Genomic DNA, 19,479 nt, shown 5'->3' with positions numbered 1-19,479 from the left:
GAAAGATCTTTAATGTGATGTGGGGATCAGGCAGTCTCCATTGATAAAGCAGTTTCCATTGCATATGTGCTCTCTCTGAGGTCTCTGGGATGGCTGTTGGGAGAGTGCATTCCCTTTAATGGGCCATCAGCACATGTCTGGCTGGTCCTTGGTTGCAACTGAAAGGTTGGCTGTGGGCGTCCTCAACCTCACAACATATTTCAGTAACACATACAGCAATGCTTCATAATTTCATCATATAATTATACAATCCAACAGGATATTAATGTTCAACAGATCAAGACTTTTAAAATGATACCTCACAAGACATATTTTGCACAAAACATATCATAATTATGACAGTGGTGAATATGGGGGTTTCAGTCACAACAAAAAATGACCTGATAGACCAAGTTATGCGCAACCCTCAAGCTCCAATCAGAACTTGTCTTTCCTTCCTGGGGCACATGGCTTCATGCACTTACATTACCCTTTCACCAGACGCCACCTTTGTTACCTTCAGGCATGGCTCTAAACAGCGTACTGACCAACCAAAAAAGCATGAATACCATAGGGACAGTTCCTTCTTGAGTAACATCATCTTTAATATGGTGGAAGGATCCTCATCAGGTATGTGTGGGCATTCCCTTCCTATGTCCATCACTGGACAAGATGATAATTACAGATGCCTACCTCTTAGGCTGGGGAGCCCACATTGACAGTCATATAGCACAGAGCACTTGGACACCCCAAGAGGCCAGGATGCACATCCGTGTTCTGGAACTTTGGGCACGCTGAGAAACTCACAATGCCTTTCTGCAATTTATCTGATTCCCCCATGACCTATAATGTCAGACTATATGAAAACTGTCTTTTACATCAACAAACAGGGAGGGGTGAGATCCATCCCTCTGTGTGTAGAAGCAGTCACCCTGAGGAACTGGTATATTAGGAATCGAATCACCTTGTCAGCAGCTTACTTTCCAGGAATTCAGAATGTGTTGGCAGACACCCTTAGCAGGCATTTCACCATTGATCACAAGTGGGAGTTGCACAATTCAGTAGTGAATAGCATCTTCACTCAATGTGGGACCCCCAACTGAGATCTGTTCACCTCCCAAAAGAGCAAGAAATGTGTAACATACACTGTTCAAGAGGAGCTCTAGGACGATACTCTCAAGACAATGCTCTCCTTCTCCCCTGGTCAGACTGTCTGAACGATGCCTTTCCTCCCTTACTGCTGCCACCTCTGGTCTTATGGAAAAGTCATCATGACAAGGCACGAGTCATCCTCATCGCCCCCAATAGGCCCTGACAATTTTGGTTCACAAATGTCATCTTGTCCCCCAATCAGCACCCAGTCCTTTCCCAATTATCTTGACCCAGGAGAAGAGCAGGATCGAGCCTCCCCGCCCCAAAACACTTCTGACTTGGTTTTTGGATGGACATCAACCCTAGAAGGTTCCTGCTCTGAGGATATACAAAGCATTTTTAAAAGAGTCTACTAGGAAATGCTATTCAGCCAAGTGGAAACATTTTTCCATTTGGGTACAGCAAAAACACACATCTCCTGAGTCAGCAGATATTCCTCTTATTTTGGACTGAATTCTTTCTCTCAAAGTGACTCCCTTAGTTTTATACGAGTCCACCTGGCAGCAATCAGTCCGTACCATCCATCATCAGATGGTTATTAAATTTTTACTCGCCCATTGACTAACAGATTCTTGAAGGGCCTAATCAGAACCTTCCCACCAAGAAGGAAGCCTACTCCTCGCTGGACTTGAACCTTGTACTTTCAGCACTCACTAAGTGTTCCTTCAAACCACTAGCTGCACCCTGTCTCATCCGTCGATGAAAGTTGAATTCCTTGTGGCCATCACCTCAGCCAGCAGGGTAGGTCAGTTGAGAGCACTAATGAAGGATCTGCCATACACTGTATTCCATAAGGACAGTCTCTTCACGACTACATTCAAAATTCACCCCTAAGGTAATTTCAGAATTTCCCATAAACCAATTAGTCCACTTACCTGTGTTTTTTCTGAAACTGAGACTTAATTCCCCAGGCATACAAAGTGCTCTTGCCTTCTAACTGCAAAGGACAATACCAGTCAGAAAATCATAGACTGTTTCTCGGTATAGCAGAATGAATCCGAGATCAAACTATATCCTCCCAGATTATCTCTAAATGAAGTTCAGGCTGTATCCTTCTCTCTTGCCAGTTGTCACATCTTTCCTTCCTTCATGGGGTAAGGGCTTATTCTACAAGATACTCCTCAGAGAATTTTGTGCCAAAAAAATAAAAATTATGCATACAATATTTTAAAATTCTGCAAATTTTATTTGTCAATAAATAAATCTGGCTCCAGCATGGCTGTGGGCAGTGCAGGCCACTGGCTGCATTGAGGTGGGAGATCACCCTGAAGCCCCCACCTCTCCAGGTACAGGGACTCGGCCATGAGGCTGCATCTGACCATGACACAGTGCAAGGGCCAGGCCTGCACCAGAAACACCCTGGAGCCCTGCCCCTCTGTGCCAGGTGCATCAGGTGTGGGTGTGCAGGCTCAGCCCAGCAGGATCCAAGTGTGGAGGGGCTTAGTGTGGGGGGATCCAGGTGTGGGCTGAAAGGTTTCTGTGTGGGGCAAGCTGGGTGTGGATAGCTCAGTGGGAAATCTGACTGCCCAGGGGCTCGTTGGGGGGGTTCTGGGTGCAAGGGCAATGGGACTCTGCAGGGGATCCAGGTGAAGGGGGGTGGGGGTGGGGGCTCAGTGGGGGATCCGGGTACTGGAGGAATGGGGCTTGATGGAGTGGGGGTCCACGTGCAGCTGGTTGGGAATCAGTGGAGTAGGGGTTTGAGTGTGTGGGGCTCATCAGAAGGGTCCAGGTGTGGGGGTTAGGGCTTGTCAGAATGAGGGTTTAATGGGCCTGCTTAATGGGGGAACCCCAGCTGCTGCTGAGGAGACACCGCATGCCGGGCTCCCGCTTCCCCCCACAATTCCCCTATCCCCTTTTCTTCTCCATCTCCCTCCCCACATTCCCCTCTCTCTGCCCTATTCTACCCCCTATTGCACAGAAAACAGGAAGGCTCACAGCACACAGAAGGGGAGCACAACTGGTACTAGAACCCAGGAGGCGGCATTCAGCTGCATAGTCAGCAGAGCTAAGAGGTAGCCTCCTTCTGCTGGGCAGCTCTGTGCTTGCAGAAATGAGGGGGGGGTAGTTGCACGTAACCCCGTGTGCCCCCCATGCCTCGCCTCTGTTTGGAGGAGGCAGTCCCCCCCCAAAAACTGCACCCATGGTCGCCCCTCCCATCCCCCCGCACGCAGCTTCCCTTTACTTCCCTGCCGTTTTCAGCAGGGAAGCACAGGAATTCTGTGGGGGAGGGGGGTTCCGTGGGCGTGAAGTCACGCAGAATCCCCCCAGGAGTATACAAGAGCACAAGCAACTTCAGTGGCATCACTTCAGAAAGTGCCTGTACTTGACATGTGCAGAGCAGCTATGTGGAGTTCCATCCACATGTTCAGGAGACAGTATGCTCAGGTGCAGAACTCCTTTGCTGACACATTCTTTGGGACAGTGGTCCTCCAGATGGCTCTGCTGTGAGCATCCCTGCACCCTCCTCCTTCTTGAGTACTGCTTGTCAGTCACCTATATTGGAATACACACAGGGATCAGCACTGGAAGAAGAGAAAGTTACTTACCTTGTAGTAACTGGAGGTTCTTTGGGACGTACAGTCCCTAGCTGTATTCCACTACCTGCCCTCTTTCCCCTCTGCTTTACTGGATTTGTGGTAGAGAAGGAACTGAAGAGGTTTTGGTCCTCTCCAACCTTTATGCCCTCAGTCAGAAACGCAAGGAGGGCAAGGGAACATGAGAGGACCAACAGACGCTGCTTGTGAGAATTCTTCAACTCTGGGTGAATGGAGCACATGCATATGCACAGTGGAATATAGATAGGGACTACACATATTGAAGAACTTCCTGTTACTGTAAGGTAAGTTTTCTCTTCTACCCATGCAGTCACTTTCCATTAAAATTGGTGCTTATAGTCTTTTCCTCCTCTCCCTAAAATATTTCTTTGATGCGTCACACAATTATAATTGATATAGTGTATGTTTGTGGTAAACTGTATTTTGAAATTTCTTATGACATGGTTGCTTTTCAATTAATAGTTACCTCAAATGAAGAAATAATTCTCAAGTTAAATCAGAAGGATTCAAGTGTGGTTTTTAATTTATTGCAGGTGTCCAGCTCAGTTAAAAATTGATAAAACAGGGGCACTTCTGTGTTCAGTCCTGCACGTTCAACTTCCAGCAAAATAATGTTAACCATTGGAACTCATCCTGAATTTATGTCACTGAGTATTGAAAAGGAGTGCACTCATCTGTGCAGTGCCCATCGCTGCCTCCCAACTTCCTAACCTGCCTGCAACTTCCTATTACAAATCCCCGGTCCCAGCTGCTAAAGCCCTCCCCTTAGAGCAATTCACACAGCAAGATCCTAAATTCAGCCTTCCATGTTCACAGCTGGTGGAAACCACCAATAGCCTGCAAAACCCCCAGATAAATGCCCAAATGATTCCCCTTTCCTCTATAATAATTGTTTGGTGCAGACCTTCCTGTCCAGCTGCAGAACCCATCCAAGACACTCCAAACTATTCAAAATATATTTACAGAAGCTCCCCGACTTATGCAAGCATTCCGTTCCAGAACGCCTTGCGTAAGTCGAGTTTTGCGTAAGTCAGGAACGTATCTCTGACAATTACGCCCAAAAAAAAGCGCTTACGGAACGTTTTCCATAAATCCGGATTTCCGTAAGTTGGGTTTGCGCAACCCGGGGAGCGTCTGTAATTAATACTCAGCATTTCTTTTTCAGGATACAATCTTCTGTCCTGTGAACACAATGTAGAAAAGCAGCTAAAAGTAACAAAAAGGCTGAAGTTATTTAACATTTATAATTAATTTATAAAACAAGAAAATTTATGTGCAAATGAAGCTAGTGCATGGAGCCTACCTTCTGATAACAGGCATTTTTATAATAGCTTGGAAACCAAACTGGTTGATGAACTATGGGCCCAATCCTGCAAACATTTAGACATGTGAGTAACTACTCACTCACATGCCTAAGTGTGGGCAGCATGAGGCCCTATATGCATACAGCACATTGAAATCCAGCCTCCACTGGAGTGGAAGGCAACCACTAATTGTCAGACAGCACACTTAACACCAATAAAGAGAGGGTACATTTTGGCCTGTTGCACCTAGGTACAAACTCTTTTTCATTCAGAAAATACCATGGAAATGTTATAATATTTTTCTCTGATTAAATGCAAAAAGGCTATATAGAAACAATTAAATGATCTCAATCATTGGGGTTGGTAAGAGGCACAAGTCATTGTTTATATCCTTAAGTATACAGATTTTTTTTTAAACTCAGAAAATGTACTTTTTAGGAAATTAAACAGGAATTGCAATAAAAATGACTCACTAGTTATCCAGGTTCTAACATTGACTATCTAATTCTGTTCATGTGCATACGAAAAATACTGCAGTTATTAGGACAAAATTATACACATAAGTAACTGACCTTTTAATTTTTTTTTAATTGCTCATGTCTGAGAAGTGACATGGTAGTAAAATGGCACCTTCTTATTTGGTAGATCTTCTCCTTTGTGTATTTAGAGTCATAACTTTAACTTTAATGACAAAATTTAGATTTCAGTACTTTTTCCACCTGTTAGCATTACAGTTGACACAACTAAAAAGAGTGTGAATTGGATTCTTTTCCCTTGTGTTCATCACAAGCAGAATTGCTTACTATATTTCAATGTTAGACTTGTGCCACTGAGCCCGTAATTTGAAGAAAATGGGGTGGCGATTCAAGTCCTGTTTTGGCCTACAGAGCTCTCATTATTGGTGGTGATGCAAGAGAATGAAAAATTCAGCTTAGCTCTGTTTCCACAATTCCATTTTTAAATAATCACGCTTCCCAGTAGAAATGCACTTTGGCCCTATCCTGCAAAGTACAGAGCACCTACAGTTCCTGGTTCCTTTGATTGGAGTTGTGGATGTACATCACTTGGCAGGATCAAGCCCTCTAAGACCTAAATATGTTTGCATCTTGGTATATAAAACCTCTAATATCTGAATTAATAGCTTTTAATTAAAATCTATTATCTTAAGTACTATAGATTAAACGTCCTGCATATTTGCTAGTTTCATACTTAATCGGAATCTGATACATTATGTGGTCAGCTAAGTCATTTCTCTTGAGCTTGACCTAGATATTATAAAAGGTCCTAATGTTGTATTTTAAAACTGATACTGTGAAAGCATATTATAAAATCAGATGACTTATGTTACATAAAAAGTACAAGTGACATTGAATTAACCTGTCATTATTTTAATAATTGTACAGTTGTTTTATTACTCAGTACACAATGATTTTTATTAAAGTTCTGGGTAAGTTTTGTTAGTGGCCAGAATCCACTTTTTACATTTTGTTCTATACTTTCAGCAAATTTAATGAGCTTTCAATGAGAAGTGGACCAGGAACATTAATTATGTTTAATATAAAACCAGAATAAATTAACATTTCACATGTTGTCCATGCATTTTAATTTTTCAGAATGTCACACTATAGATTAGGCACTGTGGCCCCAAATCACAAAGGTACTTAGGCGCCTAAATCCTGAGTTTAGGCTCCACTGTGATCCATACAATTCCTGCTGAACTCTGTAAGTGCCTAAGCTCATTCGGTGCCTGTGTTCTCGGAGTAAAAGTTCCCTCAGCACCTCAGTTGTGCTGCCTCACTCTAGGCGTGCAGACATCTATCTCCTGCCTAAGTCTGAGAGCAATTCACAAACTGAGAGAATGTAAGCAGACAAATGCCTATCTCATGTGCAGGGCCTGATCTGGTGGGTGTGTCTAGAGACCACCTGCCGGATTGGATCCCATTCAGAATTTGTCCGCTTGAGGAGGTGAGGTGGTGGCAGTGGCAATGACAACAGCAGCTATCTTATAACATTTATCTCACTCGTTAGAGTGCTCACCTGGAATATGGGACACCTGGGGGGGGATATGAATAGGGGTCTACCACACCTCTCAGGCGAATGCTCTAAGCACTGAGCTATGGAAAGTTCTGATGTGGGGCTTACTCAGTCTCTCCTGTTGAAGCTGTGGATAAATAATGAAAGTGATTGGCACAGGGTGACTGAATGCTGGGGTAAAATAATAGTGTGCGTTAATTAAATTTGTGACTGAACTCCTTGGGGGAGAATTGTATGTCTCCTGCTCCGTGGTTTTACCCACCTTCTGCCATATATTTCATGTTATAGTAGTCTCGGATGATGACCCAGCACATGGTGTTCAATTTAAGAACACTTTCACTGCAGATTTGACAAAACGCAAAGAAGGTACCAATATGAGATTTCTAAAAATAGCTACAGCGCTTGACACCCAAGGTTTAAGACTCTAAAGTGCCTTCCAGAATCTGAGAGGGACGAGGTGTGGAACATTCTGCCAGAAGTCGTAAAAGAGCAACATTACGATTCTGAAATTACAGAACACGAACCACCAAAAAAGAAAATCAACCTTCTGTCCGTGGCATCTGACTCAGATGATGAAAATGTCAGACCTCACTGCTTTGGATCGTTATCAGCATGGAAACGTTCTCTGGAATGGTGGTCAAAGAATGAAGGGGCATACTAATGTTTGAATAAGGAAAAGTTATTTACTTGTTCCCATAATATAAGAACTTGGGGCCACCAAATGAAATTAATGGGCAGCAGGTTTAAAACAAATAAAAGGAAGTTCTTCTTCACACAGTCAACCTGTGGAGCTCCTTGCCTGAGGAGGTTGTGAAGGCTAGGACTATAACAGGGTTTAAAAGAGAACTAGATAAATTAATGGAAAGTAAGTCCATTAATGGCTATTAGCCAGGATGGGTAAAGAATGGTGTCCCTAGCCTCTGTTTGTCAGAGGGTGGAGATCGATGGCAGGAGAGAGGTCACTTGATCATTACCTGTTAGGTTCACTCCCTCTGGGGCACTTGGCATTGGCCACTGTCGGTAGACAGGATACTGGGCTGGATGGACCTTTGCTCTGACCCAGTATGGCCGTTCTTATGTCAGGGTCAGATGCCATACCAGCAAAGGTGTACAAAGTCGGTGGACCCGTGCTGCTACGGAAACTCACTGAGCTGTTTCAGTCCTTCTGGAAGCAGGGAACCATTCCACAAGAATATAGAGACGCGTCCATCTTGCACCTCTATAAGAGGAAGGGCAATCGCCAGGTATGCGACAATCATCGTGGAATCTCGCTGCTTTCTACAGCGGGGAAAGTTCTTGCACGGGTTCTGTTGAACCGATTGATCACTCACCTGGAGAAGGGCTTACTGCCAGAATCACAGTGTGGCTTCCGCAAGGGACATGGGACTATTGACATGATCTTCGCTGTGCGTCAGCTACGGGAGAAATGTCAAGAGCAGAATCGTGAACTCTACACAACTTTTGTGGACCTCAGGAAAGCATTTGACTCTGTCAGTCGCCAGGACCTGTGGAGGATCATGTCGAAATTTGACTGTCCAGACAGATTTATACGAATGGTACATCAATTTCATCATGGTATGATGGCTCGTATCCTGGATGACGGTGAAACATCTGAGGCCTTCCCAGTCACCAACGGCGTCAAGCAAGGGTGTGTTTTAGCACCCACTTTGTTCAGCATGATATTCTCTGCCACTTTGACTGATGCCTTTCAACACTGCACTGAAGGAGTAGGCCTGAAGTATAGAACTGACGGGAAACTATTCAATCTGAGGCGACTGCGTGCCATCACCAAGGTGAAGGAAACTGTACTTCGAGACTTTCTCTTTGCCGATGATTGTGCTCTGAATGCTAGTACAGGGCCAGAAATGCAAGCCAGTATGGACAAGTTTTCAACTGCATGCAACAACTTCGGTCTCACCATTAACATCAAGAAGACTGAGGTCATGCACCAGCCAGCTCCCCACGCTCCGTACTCAGAACCGTCCATCACTGTAAATGGACAGAGACTTCAGACAGTGGACCATTTCACGTACCTGAGCAGTACCCTTTCCCGAGCAGTGTCAATCGATGATGAAGTAAACTGCAGAATTGCTAAAGCCAGCTCTGCATTTGGCCGATTGCGCTCCAACGTTTGGGAACGTCGAGGGATCAGCCTACCAACGAAGTTGAAGGTCTACCGAGCAGTGGTGCTTCCAACTCTGCTGTACGCCTGCGAGACGTGGACTGTCTATCAGAGTCATGCACGAAGGCTCAATCACTTCCACATTTCCTGTCTGCGAAAGCTTCTAAAAATCAGATGGCAGGACAAAGTGCCCGATACTGATGTCCTTACTAGAGCCAATCTGCCATCAGTTCACACATTGCTGATGAGAGCCCAGACCAGGTGGGCCGGACATGTCGTGAGAATGTCAGACGAACGCATTGCCAAACAGCTCTTCTACGGAGAACTCACTCAGGGAAAGCGCTCCCATGGAGGACAAAAGAAGCGGTTCAAGGACATGCTGAAGACCTCTTTGAAGTCCTTCGAGATCAACACCGCCACATGGGAAACCTTCGCACTGAACCGTCCAGCATGGCGCAGCCTCATTCACACAGGCAGTAATACCTCTGAGGCGAGGCGTATTGCTGAGGCTGAAAAAAAGCGTGAGCTGCGCAAGTCCAGAGCTGCTCGTACATCATCGACAGTGCCATTACATGTCTGCCCGACGTGTGACAGGACGTTCCACGCCCGAATCGGACTGATCAATCATCTTCGGACGCACAGAGCCCAGTCATCGAAAGAATGAGTTGTTGAGGTCTTTATCGATAACAATGGACGAACATCATCTTAGCATATCTGGCATGTAAATACCTTGAAACATCGGCTATAACAGTGCCATGCGAATGCCTGTTCTTACTTTCAAGTGATGTAAATAAGAAGTGGGCAGCATTATCTCCCGTAAATGTAAACAAACTTGTGTGTCTTAGTGTCACGGACTCACAGATCGTGCCCACTCTTGGGTCCGTGGGGGGTGCCCCTTTCAGTGCGACAGCCCTTCTCGGGGGTCCACTCTCTCTCGGGGTCAGGCCCCTCCACCTCCTGGAGCCGCACCTCTCTGAGCCTTAGCATGTCTGTCTCTGCCGTGGGCCCCCTCAGGGAGTCCACTTGCTCTGGACCCCCGGGGCCTCCACCCCCGAAGGGGTTGATGCAACCCTGTTCTCTAGACCAGAGTGACTCTGAGCCAGCATAAAACAGGAGGATTTATTGAGAGTTGAACACAGCACAGGAAACTCTCAGGACCTGAGGCCTGGCCTCCCTCAGCCCAGCACATCCCAGTCTCTCTGCATCCAGGTGGGCTCTGCCTGCTCCCCCTCTCCAGCCCAGAGCCCCCCTGCTTCCCAGCTGGACATCTGAGATCACCGGCCCCAGGCCCCGCCTCTGTCCATTGTCTTCTCTCCAGGTAAACAGGGTCGTAAACCGGAGCCTCCTCTCCTCGCTTCTGTCCTCTGGCTGGAACCGGCTGGTTAGGTCACTGGGTCCTCACTCTGCAGCCCATTGTCCGCCCACTGGCCAGAACCAGCTGCGTCTCCTCAGCTGGGCCTCCGGGTCGCCAGGTCACCGGTCACTGGGGTATCCGTCCTCCCGGCCATCGGCTGGGTCCCCAAGTCCTCTCTCCGGTCCTCTGCAAAACAAACTCCCTCTCCTCTCACCTCGTTAAACCAGTAACACCCAGGGAAACTGAGTCCCACCCCCTCCGCATGCAAACCATTGAAACCCCACCGAAAACAAGAAAATCCCCCACTTCGTCATACTTAGCAATTGGCTGAACAAGAAGTAGGACTGGGTGGACCTGTAGGCTTTAAAGTTTTACAGTGTTTTATTTTTAAGTGTAGTTATGAAAAAAAAATCTACATTTGTAAGTTGCACTTTCAGGATAAAGGGCTTGCACTACAATACTTGAATGAGGTGAATTGAAAAATACTATTTCTTTTGTTTATCTTTTTTATGGTGCAAATATTTGTAATAAAAAATAATATAAAGTGAGCACTGTACATTTTGTACTCTGTGTTGTAATTGAAATCAATATATATAAAAATGTAGAAAACATCCAAAATATTTAAATAAATGGTATTCTATTATTGTTTAACAGTGCGATTAAAACTGCGATTAATCGTGACCTTTTTTTTAATCTCGTGATTAATTGCGATTAATGTTTTAAATCATTTGGTAGCCCTAATTTCTAAACAATGTACCTACTTAATTAATATACCTGAAAAGGTGAAGATTAGCCAGGAAAAGCTTTTCAGTGTTTTATCCTTTGCACTGAGAACCTCTGTGCCACAATGACCCACTCATAATAAAACCTTAGGTTTCTGCTGAAAATCTAATGAAGGCTTAAGAAATTCAACTTGAATTGTGGAAAGGATGAGTATGTGCCTTTTAGAAACACATACTTTTATTTGTAAAATCCACTATGCTCTTCTTGCATTCTTAAAGAGAGGATTAAAATGAGAGCAAAGGCTCAGAGTGAAAATCCATTATTAATTAAGTAGGAGTAGTTACGTGTTCATCTCCTGTGCAGCTTTTCAAATATTTAGTTCTTTAATTATAGTAAATGTTCATTACAATGAATTACAGTATCAGTGATTCTTTCTCTACCAAGGGTTTTTCTTCACTGGAAATATTTGAGACTTCATCAAAAATTGTCAATTATTTCACTAAAGCAAAGTCTCTGCAATTTTTCACGTGAATAGAGTTTTAAAGGCTCACATGAAAGGAGGTGCATTTTCCCATGTCTAAATGGTACCCACTTCAATTGCCCTTGTGCATTGGTAGAACATACATATCCCCAAATCTTTGCCTATCTCTTCATACAGTATAGGTTTTTAAATAACGGTTAAAACCCCATTCCAGTAATTAATCTGTTTTGTTTAAGTTCCTAAATCTCTCACGCCCATCACTTTCACGGACATTAATTCAGTAACTTTGTTGATGGTGGATAATGGTTGTTAATACTAATTTTGTATTACAACAGTACCCCATCTTGCCAAGTTCTGTACAAACATATAGGAAGACATGGCCCCACTAAAAAAGCTTATGGTTTAAAAATACCAAGAACAGGAAATGAAGTGTGCAGGCAAGAGAAACAGCATACATGGTCAGTGTGACAACTGGCATGTAATATGTTTGTTCCAGGTTTATTTTAAATGCCTATAAATTGTGCTCAGCTATTCCTCTTCCAAGCCATTGTTAGGGCTTGGGGTTTTTTGGTTTTTTTGCTTATTTTTTAAATACCTCATTTATAATCTATGAATTTAGGTATTTATATGGCTTTCATCACCATAGCATCTCGGTGCTTCACAAGCATTAGTGATTTTCACAGCAACCCTTTAAGGTAGGGAAGTGTTATCATCCCAGGTTTAAAAATGGGAACTGAGGCACAGAATGGTTAAGGAGAGACGTTCGAAGGCACAAAGGGAAGTTAGACACCCAACTCCCACTGAAAGTCTCAGTGCAGGGAAAAGTCCAACTCCCGATGTGCCTTTGAAAATCTCCCCCTAAGGCCTTGTACTGAAGGCTAAAAGGGTATGTTTTTCATTTGTTTAGCCAATATGTCTTTAAACATGATTGGATTGTCAGTGTTGTAGTAGGGGGAGGGATTCCTAGGCTACTACATGGATCGCTAATATGCCTTCAAAAGTTTTAGCCTGTATTTTAATAAGCGTTATGAGGGCTTGTCTGTCATGGTAAGCTAACTTGAGTGAAAGACGCGCCCTTTTTAACCCATCAAGACAAGGCCTAACTGCCTCCCCCAGTGTCATTCAGGAAGTCTGTGGCGCAGCACAGAACTGAGCTTGGTGTCTTAACCATAAGACCATCCTTCCTCTGCTTCCCTATCATTTGTTTAATGTGTTAATAGTCCCTGTTTGTTAAAAGTGTCGTTCTAAATTAGCTATGACTTTTTAAATACAACAATAAATTAGCTATGACTTTTTAAATACAACAATATTCTAAAATCAGGATTATAGTGACTTCTGTGCTGGAAGGAAAGGGAGTTTGGTTGCTTTTATTTTTTCATTGCTTTGTCTCAAGTTTTCATCTAATTCCATATCAGTCTCCTTCCTCCAGTCTTAAACATCCCACTCACTGGATCCTTCTGGCTTTGGCAGCGTCCCTCCATCCTCATCTGCCAAGTCAGCCTACATAGTTATGTAATAATTTCCTAGATGGAGAGCAATAAGCTTTACAGCTGCTAGTCCTGAATATTTTATCTGCTTTTTCCTCTTCTTTTCCATCCCAAACTACTTATCCAAGCTGGCCAGGGAGATAATTGATGTATTCTGTCACATTATAGTAAACAGCAACCCACTATTGGCTTCTAAGAAACCTTCCAGATACTACCCAAACGCCTTTGGGTTAAACACCAGAGTGCTTCAGACTGAATTTTTCTTCTCTGAAATCTGGCATGGATGGATGGGAACCTATAATTCCTTCTCAAATGTCTCTTTTTTTTTTTTTTTTTTTTTTTTTTTAAACAAAATGGGAGGGACTCTAAGAACAAAGTTATAGGACATTTTAACAAGGCAGAAAGTAATGTATCCAAAACCTGCCAAGTTCAAAGCTCAACTTTCCCAAAGTTCACGGTTGTTGGGATCTAAGGGTTCAGTTTGCGCCTATCTCTATTTAAAAATCTTCAGGGTGTTTTTTTTTTTGTTTTTTGTTTTTAATATTCTCTTGGTATGCAGAGTGGGGGAGTCATTTTCTGAACAAGGGCAGCTATGTTATTCACACCAGGGTGAATAACACACAATCCACAAGAACAAACCCAAGGAAAGGAGTTTGTTGCTATTGTGGAATTAAAGCATCCCATCCCCTCTTTTGTTTGGAGGCAAGAGTTTTTCAATATTAGAGGGAGATATAAAAATATTTGTGTGAGTTAAATTTTGGGGCCTGTCTGCTATGATAGTGTCACTTTGAATCCTTTGCTTTTTGTGGGAGGGGGGAATAGAGGAAAAGAACCTCTAGGCCACTTTTTCCTCCTTGGATTTATGAAGAACAAAATAAAGTGGTACATTGGAAAGTACTGTATTCAATAAGGTTTATAAGCAATGTGTTGGCATGTTTTTCTTGAAGCTACAGGAAACATTCCCGTAGGCCGTTGTTAACTATGGGGGGAGTTCTGTTTGCTTTTTAGGTATTGGGGGGTGTTCCCCCCCTTACTTACTCTCAGTAGAAAGACTTGCAGACTGGGGGTGAAATCTTGGCTCTATTGAAGTTAGTCACAAAGGCTCAGATCCACAAAGGTGCTTAGGAACCTAAACCTCAGACTTAGGTGCCTAAGTCATTGTTTTAGGCACCAGTGCAATCCACAAAACTCATGCTAGGCTGACGCCTAACCCTATAGATGCCTAAAGTCACTCAGTGCCTAAATTTTCTCAGTAAAAGTTTTCTTGGTGTCTAAGCTTCTGCCTCTGGGCATGCACATTGCTGCCTCACTCTACTGTCCAAACAGCTACCTCCTGCCTAAGCACCAGGGCAGACCACAAACTGGAGAAAAATAAGCAGAAAAGTGCCCATGGTGCCCAATCAACTAGGCACGCTCAGGGGCTACCTGCTAGATTGGGTCCCATTCAAAATGTGACCAGAGAAGGAGGTGGTGCTGCTGTTGCTACTTCCCACCTTCTGATATTTAGACTAGTTGTTAGTGCATTCACCTGGGATGTGGGACACTTGGGTTCAGTTCCCCCCTCTGCCTGAAGGGGGAGAAGTTTTGAACAGGGGTCTCCCACACCTCTCAGGAGAGTGCTCTAACCACTTAGGTATGGGAATTCTGATGTGTGGCTCCCTCTCCCATTGAAGCTGTTCCACTGGATGGATAATAATAGTTCCTTCATAGTTAAATTTACTGAGAGTGAGTTCTGTAATTAGCAGACTTTTTTACAACATTGGTGAACTGTGAAAGCAAATTAGAATTCTGTTAAATTTGTGAACAAGTGAATATGATGCAGGTGTATTTGATTACACTGAATGAAGCTTTACCTATCTGCATTTGATGTGTTAGTGCTTTCAATTGTCATAGCTCACTAGTGCCCTCTTTTGGTCATTAGTGACATCTTGTATTTGGGGTGCAGTGTATATTCAGTCCTGCTGTGACTTGAGCACAACCTTTTTCTATGGATCCAGATTGAAGAAGCAATTTCAATGTACTCATATTTGTGTTCTAGTTCCTATTAATTGGTTTTGGATTTTGCATTTGTTTTAGGCCAAAGAGCTGCCAACATTCAAAGACAATGATTTTATTAATGATGGCCAAAAGATTTATATTGATGAAAACAACAAAAAGGTGTTCCTTGAAAAGCTCAAAAAGGATGTGGAGGTAAGAATGTAATCTGCTTGATTTTTATATAATTATACCACACTGTGCAACAAGTCATATGTACAGCTGTGCAAAAAACATTTGTAGTTCATAAATGTATTGGGTAAAAATAAACTTGTGCGCACAGACCTCTTTAAATGAAACACAATCTAAGATTTCAGGAGTGATCACTTAATAAAGATCCCTTCTACCATAGATGGTTGTCATACATTGTCCATGTCCTGATGACGTGCTTGGATTTAAAATGCATTACAGGCATAATACCACATGGAGTGAGCTAAGTATTGTTAGGCTACATCTACACTACAGGGGGGGGTTGATTTAAGATACGCAAATTCAGCTACGCGAATAGCGTAGCTGAATTCGACGTATCAGATCCGACTTACCCTGTTGTGAGGACGGCGGCAAAATCGACTGCCGCAGCTCCCAGTCGACAGCGCTTACTCCCACCTCCGCTGGTGGAGTAAGCGCATCGATTCGGGGATCGATTGTCGCGTCCTGACGAGACGCGATAAGTCGATCCCCAAGAGATCGATTTCTACCCGCCGATTCAGGCGGGTAGTGTAGACCAGGCCTTAGTTATATTTTACAGATGGGGAAACTTGAGGCACAGAGAAGTTGTGGCTTTCCCAAGGCCATACATTGAATCAGCGGCAGAGAACGCAGGTCTCCCAACTCCCATTCCTGTGCTTATTCCATCTGCTATTCAATTTACCTGTCAATCGTCTAGTTTTATACCATCCTAATTACAGTAGTATGAGTGCCTTAGGTGTTTGTGTACACTTCCTCTCGTTATTCTAATACTGTATGCTTCTGCTATATTGAACACATAGTCAACATTCAATACAAAAATATTGGTTTGTGCTCTTTTTAATACTAATTCTTAAAATGCTGATTTGGCTCTCAGAGTAAAATAATTTTATCATAGCTATCTATTCAATAAATAAAGTTAAGAGGTATTTCCCCATCTTTAGAATAGAACTGATCACTCAGGCTTACAGGGCCTTCGCTTTTTATATTGAAATTTTTTTGAACATTGACATAATTGTCTGATATTAGCATAGCTCTGGGATTTGTGTTTATCAGTTAAAAGCTGTTGCAAAGCAGCACAGAATATTGTGTGTGTAATATTTACAGAATGGTCTGGAGGTTAATTTCTCATCAATGGGGTGATAGATTTTGATATAATTCATACACATTCATCTATTCACATGTGTATATAAAATAAATCCAAAGTATTTGTCCTCCAATTTTTAGCATCTTTAGGATAGGTCAAATTTTAGACTTAAATTCTTGAGCCTTTCTTTAAGCATGTAACATTTTTGCTGACTAAATTTTTTACAGTAAATAGGCCGCACACAAGATGTAAAGAAATGCAATGAATACAGTCGCTGTTTTATCTCCAAAATATGGATCGAGTGTGGTCTGCTACATAGCTTTCATTTACTATATTTTAAATATGATGGCAGACATTAGAAGGTCAGTCTTAGTCATATTCTGAGTGACTTTTATAGTGTTTACACAGTTTTGAAATCCATACAGAAGGATCATTAAATTTGTATGCCGACAACTGTGGTGAAGTGACTTGACATCTGATCCCAATAATGGGAGGACAAAATTTGACCTTATTTTCTTTTATCAGTTACCCTGTTCTTATTTAGATAGGCAGTTCTGCTTAACTGCTCAAAAAAGTGAGTGCAGTTTCTACCCAATGCATAAACTCCCAAGTTTGAAAATGTATTTTAAACAAATGAATAACATATAATAAAATTTTATTTCACAATATTTACAGTTAAATACACAAAGTATAACAGTCTTCAGTCTGTACAGTTTAGCTTTCCCCCTTTCTCAGTGAGTACTGACCCCACTTCTCTGTAACTATGGGTTTATCTCCCACCTCCCCTTAAGTTCCAAACTCCTTGAGCCAGCTGTCTGTTCCCACTGTACTGATGTCCTCTACTCCAGCTCCCTATTAAATTCCCGCCTATCTGGCTTCTCACTCTACTGAAACTGTCCCCACAAAAGACACTAAGGAATTCTTCTTCCCTTACAAGTGTGAGGATCTCTTCTCCATGCTGAGTTTCTTCAGTCTCTGCTGCCTTTTTACACTTCTTATTGAGACCCTCTGTGAGTGTCCATTACAACTGTCCTTTCCTACTGTTTCCTTCCTGGTTGCTCTTTCAGCCTGACCATCAATAGCTCAATCCTCTTTCTCTGTTGGGGTTTCTCAAAGATCTGTCCTTGGTCCCCTCTTCCTGCAACTGACCTCATCCACGCCTGTGGAATCTCATCACCTCTGTGCTAACACTCAGATCTACCTCTCCATCCCTGACTTCTCCCCCTCTCTCCTGGCTCACATCTCTTCCTGTTGCTAGCATCACCTCATGGATGTTCTGTCACTTCCTTAAACTTCCCCCTAATCCTTCCTCCTGCTCCCTTTCTTCATCAACATTGACAACTTTATGCTTCTCCCTGTCACTTGAGCATGCAATCACGGTATTATCTTTGATTCCTCCTTTTCCTTCTCTCCTCACAACCAGGATCTTGACAAATCTTGTCATTTCTCCCTTTTCAATGTTTCTATAGGCCTTCATGAGAGGGGTCCCTGAAGAGGGGCAGGAAAGGGTGCTGGTAGATGGTAAGGAGCTGAACTGGATGGAATAGCCAGTGGAAATTACTTCTAGGATCCATCTGTCTGAGGTGCTGAGCTCCCAGGAAGGCAGGAAATGGGAGAGATGATTTTACAGCCCAGAAGGTCCAACTGTTTTAGCTCCTTATCAGATAGTGTTGAATGGGACTGATGTTACCTGTTCTGTTCATAACAGCCTCCACTATCAGAGAGTTGGGAGTAGGGTGGAAGAAAATAAATATTGACCCTCTGGAGGTGGGGGGGAGTAATACTTTTTGTTGACTCGTTTACATATATGTGGGACAGTGGCTGGAGTTTGCCACATTATGTGTGTTGGAGTAAGCAAAGAATCATTGATGGCAAGGCAGTCTTGCCCTGAGGAAATAAATGAAGGATATTCAACAAGTTGTTTTGTGTTCCTTGAATCTCCTCTAATGAACTTGTAAGGTGTCTGTTACCCTTTTTTATGAGTTCTTGAAAAGCCTTGAAGTAATTGGGATAGAATGGCTGGGGAGGGATGACAGCCTTGTCTATTGATGAGGAGGATTTGTGAGAAGGTGGAGTTTTTCCCTCTTCCACTAGTTCCTGCTCTGGAGGATGTATCCATGGGGCAAGATCTATAGGTGTCGGTTGATGTTCCTGACATGAATGACCTCTTTTGGGATGGCTCCCTGTAGAAAGCAATTCTAGTAAGCCAGTGGTTTTGAACCTTTTTTTTTGATTTGCGGACCCCTAAAAAATTTCAAATGGAGGTGCAGACTCCTTTGGAATCTCACACATAGTCTGCAGACCTCCAGGGGTCCACGAACCACAGATTGAAAACCACTGTTTTATGGTAATGACAGTCTTTTGTGGACCCTTTAGACATAGGGACCACAGGTTGAACACCATTGCAGCAAGCCCATTGTGGCAGAGCATAAGGGAATGGTGCAAGATTGTCCTTGCCATTGGTATCAGGGCATACTTCCTGCTACAAGCTCCTTCTTCAGTGTGAATTTCTAGGGAGGGAGGTTGGAAGGTGGAGGAACCAAGTAAAGACCCTTCTGAATCAGATGAGGTGTCATCCCCTATACCCTTGGGGCAGAGGTGAGTATATATTGGTGGTTAAGTCAGTACCTAGCCCTGGGAAGAGACCTACAGTTGAGTGGTACTGAGGTTAGAAAGGGAGGCTGGTGAAGCCATGCTGGAGAAAGTCGTTACAGTAACAGCTGGAAGTATCTCTTGGATCCCTGAAAAAGTCTGCAGGGGAACTATTGGTACTGAAGGGTGAGTCACTGTTGAAGAAATGGATGGAGGATAAGTAGGTTTCATGAGGTTGGGAGTATCGGTAGGGAGTACCTCTCATTACCTCTTCATAATGGTGATTTGGGCTCTTTGAGGATTTGGAGGTTCTCATGAGATAGGTGCCTGGATGCAGTAAAGTATTAGGTGGTCCCGGAGACTGCACCTAAATAGGTACAGTATGTTTT

At 43.3% G+C, this 19,479-nt stretch overlaps 1 protein-coding gene across 1 annotated transcript in view; it reads left to right on the top strand.

Annotated features, from left to right (window-relative positions):
- The window catches only part of PIP4K2A (phosphatidylinositol-5-phosphate 4-kinase type 2 alpha), a 209,377-nt gene that overhangs the window by 182,242 nt on the left and 7,656 nt on the right, over positions 1-19,479 (top strand). Inside the window, exon 7 of the mRNA XM_065398140.1 lies at positions 15,268-15,381. Coding sequence (XP_065254212.1) covers positions 15,268-15,381 — 114 coding nt within the window. The remainder of the gene's footprint in view (positions 1-15,267; positions 15,382-19,479) is intronic.

Source organism: Emys orbicularis, chromosome 2 (assembly GCF_028017835.1).
Source record: "Emys orbicularis isolate rEmyOrb1 chromosome 2, rEmyOrb1.hap1, whole genome shotgun sequence".
NCBI classification, from domain to species: Eukaryota; Metazoa; Chordata; order Testudines; family Emydidae; genus Emys; species Emys orbicularis.
The sequence above is the reverse complement of the archived record's forward strand: the minus strand, read 5'-3'. Positions and strand labels throughout refer to the sequence as shown.